At 42.8% G+C, this 17,415-nt stretch overlaps 1 protein-coding gene and 1 long non-coding RNA gene across 2 annotated transcripts; both read left to right on the top strand.

The window, feature by feature from the left end:
• The first annotated feature begins 868 nt into the window (after positions 1 to 868).
• Positions 869 to 4,908, top strand: LOC308083964. The gene is made up of 3 exons (XR_013933027.1): positions 869 to 921; positions 1,986 to 2,064; positions 4,798 to 4,908. It is a non-coding gene; the product is annotated as an uncharacterized lncRNA (long non-coding RNA).
• Positions 4,909 to 15,598, top strand: LOC308083662 (NLR family CARD domain-containing protein 3-like; the record flags this gene model as incomplete). Its single annotated transcript, XM_080425978.1, has 6 exons — positions 4,909 to 5,023; positions 9,780 to 11,583; positions 11,681 to 11,851; positions 12,008 to 12,181; positions 13,047 to 13,102; positions 15,063 to 15,598. Coding segments are annotated over 6 exons (2,856 nt in total), but the record flags the coding sequence as incomplete, so codon positions are not given.
• Positions 15,599 to 17,415: the final 1,817 nt, after the last annotated feature.

Raw genomic sequence — 17,415 nt, forward strand, 5'->3', positions numbered from 1 at the left:
TACAATCAGTGAACCAAACATAAATAAATGAAGCCCCACAACCCCCACCATTAACAATAGTAAAGGTCAATGGAGACATGGTTTCAACATGTAGTTGATTGATTTGAGCTCTTGAAACATGAAATAACACAAATCAACAGAAATATGTTTGTCTTTGTATATGCACACACGTGTGTGTGTGTGTGTGTGTGTGTGTGTGTGTGTGTGTGTGTGTGTGTGTGTGTGTGTGTGTGTGTGTACTGTGTAGGAATTCAGATTTATTTCTGAAGATGTCTTAATGCTCATGGAATGAGAATAGAAGACAATCTGGTTTAAATGCAAGATTATGCCTGGATTAAATTTGTAGGACATGAAAACTATGCACTGTGGAAGTGCTTGACCCTCACTAGGGGTGGTTCAAGAAACAATACATTTATGTCACCAGGAGGGTCACGTCACTCCTTTTTCAAAGCACTTTAAAATCATCCAGTGTGACCATTCTAAACATTGAACGGCCCCTTATCCTCCTGTCAGGATTCTTCAGCAGAGACCAGAGTCTCCTGTACCCAGCTGTGTTTCCATGAAGAGTGACCGCTCTATGGATCATCCTATTGGCTTCAAAGATGGACACCAGTCTACTGATCAGAGGTCAGAATGTAAAACGATCAATTACATAGTAGAGATTACGGATACTTATAAATAGATAATTAATTATGTCTACTATAATATATACATAATCAGTACAAACGACCATCATATTTTCAAATAGTTAATAGGCTTAATAGGCACTTTAAAATCCTCCAGTGACCATTCTTAACATTTAACGGACTCTCATTTTCCTATCAGGGTTCATCAGCAGAGACCAGAGTCTCCTGTACCCAGCTGTGTATCCATGGGTGGTCAAATTTACTGCAAAGATGGCCACCACTCTACTGATCAGAGGTCAGAATGTAAAACAATCAGAAAACAATAGAAGGCATAGTTTTTTATCAGACTCTACTCAGAAGTCCTGAGATTATTGGACCGACTATTCATATTGTTGATTTGTGTTTTACACCGTGACTCTGTAGGAGGCTAGCCATCTACAGTATAAGATGTAGTCCAGGGGATATGTGCCAGATTTTTGCCGAATCGTTAACTTTTTCATAAAAGCATGAAGCTTTCTACACAGAGCAGAACCTCTGCCCTGCATTTTTCAAATCTGCCTTTTCTTTGCAAAACACTGTTTTTACCACTACTCCTACCGATTTTGTCCAAACCTCACATAAATTGGCACACCTTATCGCTGTAGTCATGAGATCAAGATGCATCTGTCAGATTTTTGATTTTCATTCCGATTGACTACGATTCCCATCCGAAGTTTGCGGGGAGGCCCGTTTTGCACAACATGCCATAAATCATGAAGGCAGTGCCTAATTGCTGTGAAACCTTGTACACAAATTGGTACACATTATCTCTGGGGTCATGTGATCAAGATGTATGAGCTGATTTGTGAGATCCCATTCCAATTGGCTATGACTGCCTTCCAAACTTTGCGGGCCCTGGGTCGGCAATCCGGCCTGGTGGAGACCTGTGCTCCGAGGAGCACACTTTCCTAGTTATGCATCATATCCCGTTGAACCAAACATGATAATACAGATGTTCAATTATACCACATACAATGGCCGCTAGGAAAAAATGTCAAGCCCAAACTGTAGTGTTCCAAGTTTCCTGCTTTTTTCACATACTCTGGGCTGTGTGTGTGTGTGTGTGTGAGTGAGTGTGTGTGTGTGAGTGTGTGTGTGTGTGTGTGTGTGTGTGTGTGTGTGTGAGTGTGTGTGTGTGTGTGTGTGTGTGTGTGTGTGTGTGTGTGTGTGTGTGTGTGTATGTGTGTGTGTGTGTGTGTGTGTGTGTGTGTGTGTGTGTGTGTGTGTGTGTGTGTGTGTGTGTGTGTGTGTGTGTGTGTGTGTGTGCGCGTGTGTGCGTGCGTGCGTGCGTGCGTGCGTGTGCGTGTGTGTCCTCCACAGAGACCAGCAGCAGATATCCCAGGCTCCCAGTGGTCAGTCGTCTCAGGAACATCAAACAGAGCTGGACTCCATATTTAAGGTTTGTCAATGTACACTGATACCTTCTCTTCATCTACAAATGAAAAAAAAATCACACCCATGTAAGCGGTGTCTTAGAAAAGTTTATTTCATTGAGCTATGTGTGTGCGTGCGTGTGCTTGCGTGCGTCTTGAGTTAATCTGCGCACGCGCTGTCTCTCTCTGTGTGATCCATGGCTTCACAGTAAGGAGTTATGTATTCCTTAGTATTATATGGACAATACTGCTAAATATCCCTGCCAGTAGGCCGGAACAGCTGAAAGCTGTTCTCTCTTCTCACGGAATACTACAAAATAATGGAGTAAAAAACATTTCACTCACTTCTGTACATCTGTAAACCCATGATGTGACAATAAAGATTATTCTGATTCTGAGCATTCGTCATGCATGTGTGCGTGTGTGCTTGCGTGCATCATGCATTTGCGCTTTGCCTTCCTGTGTGTACTTGTGTTTATAAGTGGTATATGTGTGCGTGCACTTCGAGGACAGTGCCGGCACACACACACACACACACACACACACACACACACACACACACACACACACACACACACACACACACACACACACACACACACACACACACACACACACACACACACACACACACACACACAGCCACTACTCTACTACACAGGCCATTTTGTGGCCTCAAAATAGTATTTCTATCTTGGCCACAAGATAGTGTTTCGAGGGTACGATATACATTTTACGCACCGTCTTTAGGCACCGTCTTTATGCACGGTGGATTTACTTGGATTATGTGACATAATAGCCTATGTGCGTTCATCATATTCTTTATTATGGTGAAGAAATTGATGCTATTCAAGGTTTATTATTATTATTGTTTGTCCTTGTCGGTGTACAGTTGGTGCAATTGATACAATAGCCGGGCCGGTGCACAACGGCACAACATTCGGAGGGTCCCTCTCTCCTAATTCTCAACGAATCTCTGTAGTCAATTTTACTGTTGTCCACAAAAGTGTGACTGATAATTCCTTGTGTCAATAAGTTGTGTTTTTGTCAGCAGTTGCCAGTTAAGCTTATCAAAGACAAATATAATGTTGTTTGATCTGCGTTTGCTATAACCACTCCAGTTAATAAAGGTAGGAGGCTATGTCTATTGTTCACATTAGTATCAAAGTAGAATATCTGAATAGAGGGAGGAGACCATATCTACAACAGAATGACCTGCTACATTGAAGTGAACATCTTGCCCCCACCCCCTCCTCCTCCAGCTTCTGACTAGAAGCACTTTTGGGAAGCTAAGCAGAGGGTATAGGCTCGACAGCACTGCTACAGTCCTATACACCATATATGCATTTGTCCCGACTATATTCACACATATAAGTCAATGAATGAATATAGTTGATCAACAATATAGGCCTGTGACTGGCTTATTAGTCCGGCAGCCTCTGAGGTGGGGTTTGGAAATGTGGTCTATATATTTTATATTTTTGAATTGGTCCAAAATACTGCTGACCAGCATTGGACAAAAAAATTTGTATAGGTCGGTATATGTGACCATACCTCTCTATTACAAAAATAAACTAATTGGACATTGTTTTCTTTCTAATGTATTAATGAAACTGAACGGAGCGAATGGCCTCGTGCGCGACGCGCAACAAAAACCATTGTCTTCTTTGGATAGACTATCATCCTATATAAACACAATTGACACTCTCACTTCTGCTGATTATAGGAACATTTGAATCACAGAGATTTGTTAAGAATTAGGAGAGAGGGACCCTCTGAATGTTGTGCCGTTGTGCGCCCGGCTACTGTATCAATTGCACCAACTGTATACCGACAAGGACAAAACGATAATAATAATAATAATAATCCTTGAATAGCATCAATTTCTTCACCATAATAAAGAATATGATGAACGCACATGGGCTATTATGGCACATAATCCAAGCAAATCCACCGTGCATAAAGACGGTGCGTAAAGATGGTGCTTAAAGTCTTCCTGAGTATCTCTTTCCCTCTAAATACTATCTCGTGGATTCTAAATACTTAAATTCGTGGCCACAAAATACTACTTCGTGGCCACGAAATAGTATTTAGAGATACGAAATACTATTTCCATACGTTTTTTTTTTCTTTTCTGTCAATGGCCACTCCAGGGCTCCGTACAGGTGACGCTGTCGAAGGCGGGGTTTTCTCTGTTGAAAATCTAACTGGCCCAATGGGGATGGGGATGATCCAGTATGAACCAATCGCCAAAGCCCCCATTTCAGAAAACGGCTGCATTGAGAGAGCAAGTGTCAGGCTACCGTGTTTGGCGTCTGCTTGTGTTCCGTAGCCTATACTCTTAAAAACATTGGACTTTCAATCAATTCAATATTGTTGAAGTAAAACGTATATATATATATATATATATATATATATATATATATATATATATATATATATATATATATATATATATATATATATTAGGCCCTCGATAACAATAATATCACGATATTCGATATATTGCGATATCACGATATATTGCATGAATTTTCACCAACGATATATCACGATAGTCCTTGTATTCAATTCCTAAGCACATAAAATAGCACCAAACAGTTCAAAATCATCATCACACAAATACGTCGGAAAAACAACGTATCACAAATGAATTTTTTTTTATCGCGGGAGGAAGTATCGCGATATATCACGATATCGATATATCGTCCCACCCCTAATATATATATATATATATATTATATTATTTTGTGTTTCAGCTGCTTGAAGAGAATCTCGTAACATTTATGAGGAAAGAGCTGAAGAGGTTCCAAAGGGTTCTGACAGCAGACTACCCAGAATGCTTACAGAGTCAGAGGGAGGAGAAGGAGGTGGTGGAAGGTGAGGATGAGGAGCAGAGAAGCATTACAGAGGGAGCTCTGAAGATCACGCTGCACTTCCTGAGGAGTCTGAAGCAGGAGAAGCTGGCTGACACCCTGGCGAGCAGTAAGAAAGTCTATATTCACAGCTTTATCATGATGGAGAGCAGTAAGAAAGTCTTTATTCACAGCTTCATCATGATGGAGAGCAGTAAGAAAGTCTTTAATCACAGCTTGATCATGATGGAGAGCAGTAAGAAAGTCTTTAATCACAGCTTGATCATGATGGAGAGCAGTAAGAAAGTCTATATTCACAGCTTGATCATGATGGAGCGCAGTAAGAAAGTCTTTAATCACAGCTTGATCATGATGGAGAGCAGTAAGAAAGTCTATATTCACAGCTTTATCATGATGGAGAGCAGTAAGGAAGTCTTTAATCACAGCTTGATCATGATGGAGAGCAGTAAGAAAGTCTATATTCACAGCTTTATCATGATGGAGAACAGTAAGAAAGTCTTTATTCACAGCTTGATCATGATGGAGAGCAGTAAGAAAGTCTATATTCACAGCTTTATCATGATGGAGAGCAGTAAGAAAGTCTTTATTCACAGCTTTATCATGATGGAGAGCAGTAAGAAAGTCTTTATTCACAGCTTGATCATGATGGAGCGCAGTAAGAAAGTCTTTATTCACAGCTTTATCATGATGGAGCGCAGTAAGAAAGTCTTTAATCACAGCTTGATCATGATGGAGAGCAGTAAGAAAGTATTTATACATGGAGGGAAATTAAGGCAAAATAATACATTTCAACAACTCAACGTAAACATATCTCTTAGCACAATAAGCTGGCAAATCACATAATCACACAATGAGCTGGTAAAACTATGGCTTCTTTATTTAATATCCTAATAATAGTGAAAATGTAAGGTAACAAGAGGGAACTAATAAAATACAAACAGAAGGCTTCTAGCCGCACAGGTAACTAGCACTACAGCCTACAGCAGACTGATAAAGCGCTGGACACACAGAGGAGTATAAATAGACTAGGTCTAACTGGACACAGGTGAACGTAACTAGACAATCAACACAGAGATTGGCTAGGGGACTAAAAGGACACAGGTGAATAGGGTTAACAATAATCAGGGAGGTGACCAAGACAGGTAACAGCTACAAGGGAAGAACAATACTACAAAGTAAGAGGTACAACAAACACCTGGAGAATCAACAAACCAGAGCCATCTGGAGGCTTTTTCTGCTGCCTCCACGTTGTTACCCATGGCTCTTCTTCGGTTGGCACCGGTTATGCCCAGTGTGCCGTAGGCTTTGCTCAGCGAATAACTGGCAAAGCCCTTACTGCCCACCTCCACTGGCATACAACTGGTCCTCCACCCGTTCCTCCGACAATCCTCCAACAGCTCCTGGTACTTCTCCCTCTTTCTTTCTTGAGCCTCCTCCATCCTCTCCTCCCAGGGAACCGTCAGCTCCAGCAAGAAGAGTTGTTTTGATGTCAGGTCTCAATCTAGACTGGGTGATATGTGGTGAAATTTTCAGCTGCCTCTGGAGGTCAACTGTCATCACCCAGTCTCGGGCCCTGGAGACCAAACCAGCAGAGCAGTTCTTTGGTGTTTTTTCTGGCCTTTGTCCTTCCTTGACAAAATGAATGGCCTTAGCTGTGGCTTGGGTGTATCGGCTGCCCGTGATCCCCTTGCTGATTGCTTCAGCGATGGTTTTGAGGACCTCGTCATGCCTCCATCGATACCGGCCCTCACCCAGCGCCTTGGAGCAGCTGCTCAGGATGTGTTCCAGTGTCCCCATTTTGGAACACAGGGGGCATGCAGGTGTTTCTTTTTTGCCCCATATGCACAGGTTGGACGGGCTCGGGAGAACATCATAGACCCCCTGAATCCCCCTGAAACTTGATCCTCTGGGGGTTCCACACCCAAATCTCCTTTCAGGTGATTCTACGCTCCATCGCCTGCTCCCACTTCATCCAGGCGCCTTGTTGCCACATGGCCACTGCTCTGCTGGTTCGCTCTTCCTCGACTGAAGCTCGCACCTCCTCCTGCACCAACCTCCGCCTCTCCCTCCCGCTGGCAGAGTCGTATCGGGTCGCTGTTAGGCTCCCAAGTCCGGCTCGGCCTTGTGCCACTGTTCCAAGGATGGCCTTGTGCTTCAGTCAAGTTTCTGCTTGCTGGACTGCATCGGCTGCCCTCCCCTTCCTCCCTGTCCTCACAACAATCCCTGTCCCGGACACTTTGGCATCTCTGGATCCAGTGTACTGAAGATGTTCCTGTGCTCGTGCCACAATGAACTCCTCCTTGACTGAGCTGAAAGGGAGTCTGAGCTTATTGGTGTTCCCGCACACCCCGATGTTGCTTAGGCTGCGTGGTAATCCCAGCCATCTGCGTAGATAGCTGCTCACCCTTCGCTCAAAGCCTTCCACCACAGTCATCAGGACCTCATAGATGAGCAGAGGCCAGAGGATTCTTGGGAGGATTCCATGCTGGTAGATCCAGGCCTTGAATCTTCCAGGGAGCACTGACATGTCCACTGTTCTCAACCAGCCTTCCAGGTCAGCACTGGTTGCCTTGATGGACTCTCTGTCATTCAGACTACAATTGAAGACCTTTCCAAGGCTCTTCACCGGCTTCTCAGTGACAGATGGGATCTGGTGTTCTCCCAGCCTGAAGCGGAATTTGTCTGTGACCTTCCCCTTCTTTAGAACCAAGGACCTGGACTTTGCAGGTTTGAAACTCATGCGTGACCACGCCATGATGCTCTCCAACCCCTGGAGGATCCACCTGGCTCCTGGTACAGCTGTTATTGTCACTGTGAGGTCGTCCATGAAGGCTCTGATGGGAGGTTGCCTTACTCCAGACTTGCTGAGGGGGCCTCTGCATTCTGGTTCAGCTGCCTTGACCAGCATGTTCATTGCTAGTGTGAAGAGAATCACTGAGATGGTACAACCAGTGATTATGCCCACTTCCAGCTGGTGCCAGTCAGATGTCATCTGGCCAGAGGAGACTCTCAAGCTGAACTTGTTGTAATAGTCCAGGATGAGGTCTTTCACCTTCTGGGGTACATGGTGTTTCTCCAGTGCGACCTCCACCAGCTTGTGGGGTATTGAGCCGTTGGTGAGATCAAGCTATAATACAGCCAGGTCTCCTCTGCCTTCTCTCGCCTCCCTGATGAGCTGGGTTACCACGCCTGTGTGTTCCAGGCAACCAGGAACTCCCTTCTGCACTGACATGTCGATGTAATTATTGCTCAACAGGAAGTTGGAAAGTCTCTTGGCTAGGACACTGAAAAAGATTTTGCTCTCCACACTGAGCAAGGAGATGACACGAAACTGGTCGATGTTCTCAGACTTCTAATCTTTCGGTATGTACACTCCCTCGGCATACCTCCATGGCTGGGCGATCTTCCCTCTCCTCCAGATCACCTTCAGGGCCCTCCAAAGCCGATCTAAGTAGCTTTGGGCAGTTTTTATACACCTTATAAGGCACTCCGCTTGGGCCTGGTGCTGAGCTTGATCTTGCTCTCCGCACCACTTCCTCCACTTCACTTAGGCAGGGCTCCTTCAGGTTGAAGGCTGATGTAGGCTCTGGTGGTATTCAGTCAGTGCATCGCATGGACCTAGCGGTTGTTCTCTGATAGGGTCACTGTACGTGGCCTTGAGGTGGTTGTTAATGACATCCTTGGAGCAGGTAAGGCGGCCAGTCCTCTTTTGACCAAGAAGCTGCTTGGTCAACTTGAAGGGAGGCCAGGAATGCTGTTCTCTTCCTGGCTCTTTCTTTCCGCCTCCTCCTGTGGAACTCTGCCCTTTTCAAGGTCAAGAGTTGTTTCCTTAGGATTGCTCTCAGGTCCGCTAGGCCAGCTCTCTCAACTTCCCCTGCTGTCGTATACTGCTTCTTTAGCAGCTTGAGCTCTTTTCTGAGGCTCTGGATTGTCCTTGCTCTGTGGTTTGGAGCATAGGCCGATGGTGTGGGCTTGGGTGCCTTGGTTCCAAATCGCTCAGCTGCGATGTTCACTATGAGGGTGGTCATCGTTTTCAGCCGACGGTCCACATCCCCCTTGGCTGTCACTTCCAGGATCTTGTCTACGTCCTCAACGAACTGATTCCACTCAGTTCTCTTTGAGCACTGGGGCCACTGGATCCTTGAATCCAGTGGATCCTTGAATCCAGTGGATCCTTGAATCCAGTGGATCCTTGAATCCAGGATCCTTGAATCCAGAATTGAAATGGATCCTACCAGAATTACAAGATTGATACAGAACATACAGAACTACAGAAACATGACTAACACCTACACCAAAAAGATAACAAGAACAGGACAGAGACAAATAAATGTACAAAGCTGAAGATATAAATGTCCAAGGCTTAAAGAGACAACAGGTTTGTAACATATATTACACAATGGGTGTGAGAACGCATTTTCATGTCATGTGACTGAATATTGAAAAGTGGCACAAAGGGGTACCTTTCATGTCCTGTGTTGACGTATGTTCACTGTTGCTCAGTTGGTAGTGAGAATGTGCTGCACAGTCAGACACAACTGACAGGACCAATTACATTACCCTACCACACATGCAAGCGAGCAGCGTAAATATAATCTGTATCAGAAGTGCAGTTTTATAAGAACTGTAAACAAGACACCCCAAGAATCAAAAATCTAGAGGATTTATTTGTCACTAGTCATACAGGTATAACCAGTTAAATACAAATGTGGTAAGGTCTACACTACTGTGCTAGTAGCAATAACAATAACAACAATAATAAAAAATAGATCTCTTTCATATAAAATGGAAAAAACTCATTTTTAATTACTATCCGGGTGGTCACATTTACACTCATCTGTGTCTTCCATTCTTTTGTCATTTAGAAACTCTTGCTCCTGTCAGTCAACGACAACACAAGTCTAATCTGAGGAAGAAGTCTAAGTGTTTGTCTCAGTGGTTTGCTAAAGAGAGAAACCCAACACTTCTGAATCAGGTCTTCACAGAGCTCTACATCACAGAGGTAGGGAGTGGAGAGTTCAATAATGAACATGAGGTCAGACAGATTGAATCAGCATCCAGGAAAGCAGCAAGACCAGAGACACCAATCAGATATGAAGATATCTTTAAACCCTTACCTGGACAAGATGAATCAATCAGAACAGTGATGACAAAGGGAGTGGCCGGCATTGGTAAAACAGTCGTAACTCAAAAGTACGCTCTGGACTGGGCAGAAGACAAAGCCAACCAGAATATTCACTTCATGTTTCCATTCACTTTCCGAGAGCTGAATTTGATGAAGGAAAAGAATTACAGCTTGGTGGGACTTCTTCATCATTTCTTTGGTGGAATCACAGAACCACTAATCTGCAGCTTAGAAGAGTTCCAAGTTGTGTTCATCTTTGATGGGGTAGATGAGTGTCGGCTTCCTTTAAACTTCCAGAAAAATGAGATTTGGACTGATGTCAACAAGCCAACCTCAGTGGATGTTCTGCTGACAAATCTCATCAAGGGAAACCTGCTTCCCTCTGCTCGCATCTGGGTAACCACACGACCTGCAGCAGCCAATCAGATCCCTCTTGATTATGTTGACAGGGTGACTGAGGTGAGAGGGTTCACTGATCCCCAGAAGGAGGAGTTCTTCATCAAGAGATTCAGGGATGAAAACCAGGCAAGACCAATCATCTCACACATCAAGAAATCGCAAAGCCTCCACATCATGTGCCACATCCCAGTCTTCTGTTGGATCACTGCCGCAGTTCTGGAGGACGTGTTGAGAAGAGAGGTGAAAGGATTGCTGCCAAAGACCCTGACTCAGATGTACATCCATTTCATGCTGGTTCAGTCCAAACAGAAGAATGAGAAGTATCATGATAGTGCTCAGATACATTCTGTCAAGAATCCAGACAATACCAAGGTCATTCTGTCTTTGGGAAAACTTGCATTTGAACAGCTAGAGAAAGGCAACCTGATCTTCTATGAAGCAGACCTGAGAGAGTGTGGCATTGACATCAGAGATGCCTCTGTGTACTCGGGAATGTTTACGCAGATCTTTAAAGAGGAGTGTGGGTTGTATGAGGATAAGGTGTTCAGCTTTGTCCATCTGAGTGTTCAGGAGTTTCTCGCTGCTCTTTATGTCTTCCTCGCATTCGTCAACACTGGTGTCAACCTACTGTCAGAACCACAAACAACTTCCAACTGGCCCAAGCTATTTAGAAACAAACCTAAGTTAAACCACCTCTACCAAAGTGCTATAGACAAGGCATTACAGAGTCCAAATGGACACCTGGACTTGTTCCTCCGTTTCCTGCTAGGCCTCTCTTTGGACACAAATCAGAAACTCCTACGAAGACTGCTGATAGAGACAGAAAATAGGTTCCAGCCCATTCATAAAACAGTTAAATACATCAAGGAGAAGATCAGAGAAAATCCATCTCCAGAGAGAAGCATCAATCTGTTCCACTGTCTGAATGAGCTAAACGATCATTCTCTAGAGAAGGACATCCAACAGTACCTGACGTCAGGACGTCTCTCCACAAACACGCTCTCTCCTGCTCAGTGGTCAGCTCTGGTCTTCATGTTGCTGTCTTCAGAAAAAGAGCTGGACATGTTTGACCTGGAGAAATACTCTGCTTCAGAGGAAGCTCTTCTGAGGCTGCTGCCAGTGCTCAAAGCCTCCAATAAAGCTCTGTAGGTTTACTGATAACTGCATATATTTCATATATTATCTGATCTTTATTTGACAGAAAATCCAATTAATAAATGTTTATCACTCATGCTTCTTTAGGCTGAGTGGCTGTAACCTCTCGGAGAGATGCTGTCAGGAGTTATCATCAGTTCTTAGCTCCAATTCTAGTCTAAGAGAACTTGACCTGAGAAACAATGACCTGCAGGATTCTGGAGTAAATCTACTCTCTGTTGGACTGGGGAGTCCACACTGCATACTGGAGACGCTCAAGTCAGTAGGCCTGAAACTGTGTACAATTGTGTTTAAATAAAACAAAATTTGTGTCTATATTCAATAGAAAATGTAATATTGTGTCTGGGTGGTTGTGTGTGTGTGTGTGTGTGGTTGGGTGCGTGCGTGCGTGTGTGTGTGTGTGTGGGGGCGTAGTTTGTCAGGTTGTCTGGTCACAGAGACAGGCTGTTCTTCTCTGGCCTCAGCTCTGCACTCCAATCCTTCCCATTTGAAAGAGTTGAACCTGTCCTACAATCATCCAGGAGACACCGGGGCGGAGCTTCTCTCTGCTGTTCTGAAGGATCCACGTTTTACACTGAACACTCTTAGGTATGAGAGATTTTGTCTTGGCGGTCTTCGTAGTGTCTACTGTCTACTAAGACAGGTAGACACGTGCCCCACCTGTAAAGTAAATGCCATGCAGGCACATCATTTAGAAAAAAGTTTTACAATTCAACTTGCAGCAGGAGCCTGTGTGTGTGAGTCAAACACAAACTCTACACATTCATGGGTTTCACTGACTTGTCCCTCAATCAGAATGACAGCGATTCTGCCTGCTCTCGTTGATATTGAATAACTAGGTATATATATATAATAAAGGTATCTATATCTATCTATAGACCCGTTAACAGACGACGTCACACTGCCTCCAAAAATCATACTGGCTCCAAATGATACCCATTCTATCAGGTCTCGCTAGGACATCATGATTTGTGTGCATGGGGATCTCATCTTAAACAAGCTCAGTGCTTAATGAGTCTTCCAGTTTAGTAGACCTTGTATTGTGAATTTGTACTTTCATGTACTGTTGTTCTCATGTCTTACTAAATAAAGTACATCAATCAATCAATCAAGGACGCGCCTCACTAGCCAACACACAAGAGGGGGTCGGGGTGCGCTGAAACCAGCGCACCCCGAAACAACAGGTTGAGAATTGATTGCATGAAACAATCACCTGTGCATCCAGTCTCAATGTTAGTAAACAAATAATTGGTCTATACACAATTGATACTCAAATCACATCATGTCAGTACACTGAAAAATAGTCAGTATGAGCTTTTTCACCCAAGGCCTTGATATGATCAATATTATCAACTAATCCCAATCTCAATCATACTGTGATGCTGTGTATTGTTTAATGTTTATTGTTTAATGGTGTAAAAACATCATCAATAATTCTCATCCAACCCTGCAGTGTTGACCATGGTGGAGAGTGTTGGTTGAAACCAGGTTTGAGGAAGAGCATGCAAAGTAAGTGTGTATTCTGTTTTATTCATGAAATCCAAGCAGCACACATCCAGCTATTTAGATGACCAGCTCATATACACAGAAACATGTGATATTCACTCATTAAATCCTAACTAGCTTAATAGGTGTATTATTCCTACCTGTTTTGGGTTATACCTGTATGTGCAGTGACAAAGTTCACCCTCCCTGCCCGGCTTCCCTCCCCGAACATGACCAATTGTGTTCTATAGACACTTAGCAAGCCGGATGCACAGCGGTTGATTTGAACCAGTGGTGGACAAGTAGTGTCGTTGTATGTCCATGTAGCTGTTTGTCAGGGGCGTGACGTATCTTTTAGCTGTCACCTGTGGGTATTGCAGTCCATCTGTTACCATTCAAACCAGAGGATTGGAGGATGGTTTGTTACAGAGACGTGAATTGAAATATTTGCCTGGGTAGGCAGTGACCTATAAATGAGCCATATGTCTACATTCAATTAACACAGCAACCCAAGTTAATATTACGCATGTATACGGTAGATTAAATATAGTCCTCAATAGTTAGGCTATAAATCAACAAATATGACTGCGAAGTCAGTCAGATGTAGTTCTAATGCACAATCAAACTTGACCAATGGTCACATCTAGTGTCTATTGTCACACCTTTGTTTCGAAACATGGGGAGAGTCAGAGAGAGAGAGAGAGAGAGAGAGAGAGAGAGAGAGAGAGAGAGAGAGAGAGAGAGAGAGAGAGAGAGAGCAAAATAAACACATTATGAAAAGACATTATGAAAAAATAAAGAAAGTCAAATTGCAGGGCAGAAAAAGTAAAGCCCAACTTCATACAATATCGCCAATAAAAGTGTTTTAAGGGTAAAAGCTAACTAACTAAACTAACCAAACTAATAAATAAATATAAAAGTGGGACTTAATTTATTTGTAGACAAAGTCCTTCTGGACAAAGATGCCTATGACTTTGTTGAACAGTAACAGTCCTGCGCAATACATACTCCTTCCGACGACGAAACCTTTCTTTGGAAAGGGAGGTGATATAACTACAAATTGACGTCATTCCGAGCTTCGAAGGGCGGTCCCAGAACTTTCCCTCTGAACCTGTGCACCCTCTCCGAACTATTGTTCGGGAAGCCTGCCGAGCCGGAAGGAGTATGTATTGCGCTTTACTGGTGTATTCTCGAGTTTAATTAATCCTGATTTATATTTCATTTTATGATTGTGTCTTGTCACAAATCTACAAATCCACTAAGTGTTGCATCATGACCTATTGTGAGCTTGTAGATTATTATTTTTTTGATTTAGTTTTAGTTTTATAAATACAAAAAAACAGTTTCAGTTAGTTCTAAGTTACTTACAATTAAGCTTTGCGAAGAGGCAAAGGAAAAACCTCTGCCTCAAATATTTCACATCTGCCTTTTATAGCGCCACCAGGAGGCATTTTTCATATTCCATCCTGATTGGCTATAAGATTGGCTTCCAAACTTTGCAGGAGTGGCTTGTTTTGAACAAAATGCCTCAAATCATGAACGCAGCATCCGATTGGCGTGAAACTTTGCACTCGCCTTCCCACTAGGCCGAGGAAGAAATGCCACCCTTTTCACATTGTCCTGTTATAGCACCACCAGGAGGCCGATTTATGCAATACAAATGTTTTGCTATTACTCCTAAAGATTTTGTCCAAACATCACACAAATCGGTTCACATTGTCTCTATAGTCATGTCATCAAGACATATTTTATCCTGATTGGCTAAGATTGACTTTACTACCTGGCCTGACAGAGACCTGTGCACATTTTTTCTAGTTTATTTATTTCTGTTATTTTCATTATTATTATTATTATTATTATTATTATTATTATTATTATTATTATTATTATTATTATCATCATCATCATCAGTAGTAGTGGTAGTAGTAGCAGCCTATAGTATAGTAGTAACTGGTGCTGTATTGTATCTTGTTCTTCCCATCAGATGTGTGTGAACTCACACTGGATCCAAACACAGCGAACAGCGACCTCTCTCTGTCTGAGGACAACAGGAAGGTGACAGATGAGGGAAAGGACCAGAAGTATCCTGCTCACCCAGACAGATTTAACACCTACTGGCAGGTGATATGCAGAGAGGGTCTGACTGGACGCTGTTACTGGGAGGTAGTGTGGACAAGAGTGGTTTCTATAGCAATGACATACAGAGGAATCAACAGACAGGGTGATGACAGTAAGTTTGGATACAATGATAAGTCCTGGAGTCTGGTATGTGATGGTGATGGTAACAGTTACACTGTGCGTCACAATTCGAAGGAAACTGTCCTCCCTGTCTGTCCCTCTGACTCCAGAAGAGTAGGAGTGTATCTCGACTCATCTGCTGGCACTCTGTCCTTCTACGCAGTGTCCTCTGACACACTGACACACCTGCACACCTTCCAGTCCACATTCACCGAACCCCTCTACCCTGGGTTCTGCTGCTGGGGGGTGTCTGGCTCCTCAGTGTCTATGTGTGTCAGATAGAGGAGGGGAAGGAGGAGGTATATACATTATGTGTAGTATACCTCCTCTACCCTTCACATTTTTGATATTTCTGACCCGCCTGACACGCCAAAATTAGGGACTCCAGGTTAAAAGTGTTTAAACTGGCACAATAATTGTATTTATGTAATCTATTTTGTATGCATATTTCGTTTTTGAACACCTCTGTCTCAGTGCAAATTTCAAATGAAAAGTCTCCTGACATCATCACATTATTAATCCCCCATAAGCTTGCATGCTTTCACTTCATGCATAGGATCAGAAAAGCATTTGTCTTCAGCTCTCCGCCAAATAGGACTGTGTCTCACAACGGGTGCAACCTAATTCTTGAATGTGATGGCACCCGGCACTCTGATAGTTTTTTATTAAAAACACACCTACTGTATAACTAATTCAGGCCCTAAACATGGGCGCAGACAGATAGCGTAGACAGATAGCGCACTCATTTTATCATCCTGTAAATACACCCCCACGGCACAGGTTAAGACCATGTGCCATGGCGCAAAGTTCCACCGTCAAAATAGTCCCATCAGAGTTACAGACCTGTAAGGGTCTATTTGGTTCAATTTCTACACTGTCAGAGTTACAGACCTGTAAGGGTCCACTTGGTTCCATTTGTACACTGTCACAGTTACAGATAAAGGGTCCATTTGGTTCACAACTGCCATATTGCTGGTGACCCCCTCAAGGACCCCACTTTGAGAACCCCTGTTGTAAAAGACACTTCTTTGGAGTAATGTACTGAAGCAATCCAGGAAAAATCTGTTTTGTTAAAAATAAAATGTCTCTTTTTCTATTCATTTTTCCTTTGTTTTATTGTTCTTGTGATTTCTATTGTCTTATATGCCTCTTAATTTTTGTCTTCCCGATTAGTTTTTTTCTTTTATGTGAACACATGGATTGATTGAACTCTTGTAGTTTTAGTGAGCATATTGATATTATTATCTAGTATTTGGGCTATAAAGTGCACGTTCAGTTCCTATTGGTCAGTACAATTAACCAATAGTAGGCTAATGTGTATTGTGTACAAGGACCAGATGCTGGACACAATATTCCTCTGATTATTTTGGAAGGAGTAGAGGAGGAGTAGGAAATAAAAAAAGTCAACATGTTGGTCAAGAATTCATAGATTACCGAGAAAAATATATAAATATTTGATTCGGAGAGTGAGAAAATCAAACAGTGTCAACACAATTATAGCTGTTTATCTCTCTCTCATCACTCTGATTTGTTCATTTCTCTACATTGCCTCCTAGTGGTGAAGACAGGTACAATGACTCAGATATAGATATATATATACACAAATATATTATGTCATAATTTAAAACATAACGGTAATTGTGGGATTTGTGCAGTAAACAGTAGTAGCTTTATCTACATCTTCATTTGTATCCTGAATGTGTCAACCCCAGGTCATATACTGTATGACTTGCATTAAACCAGGACTGATTTAGTATCAGGTTCCCAAGGCCTAGATGTACCTTACAGTTATTCCTATAGAAAATAAGTTGACATGACTTTCACGTTTTGCTCTGTGACATAAGAGACACACTTTTAGCTACAAATACAATCCATAACATTTATATCATACCCTGGGTTCGAACTGTAATCTTACCAGAGGCAATCCCTAGTTGTCCAGGGGAGATGTTGCACTTATGAGCTTCAGGCAGTACTTCTTGTCAACCAGCAGGCATACTACCCAACACCATCAATCAATGAATCAATGAATCAAAGTTTATTTATACTGTATAGCACGTTTCATACATCAAGTGCAGTTCAATGTGCTTCACAGAATAGGT

This window comes from Gymnoscopelus braueri (assembly GCF_963280865.1).
Source record: "Gymnoscopelus braueri genome assembly, chromosome: 4".
Lineage (NCBI taxonomy): Eukaryota > Metazoa > Chordata > Actinopteri > Myctophiformes > Myctophidae > Gymnoscopelus > Gymnoscopelus braueri.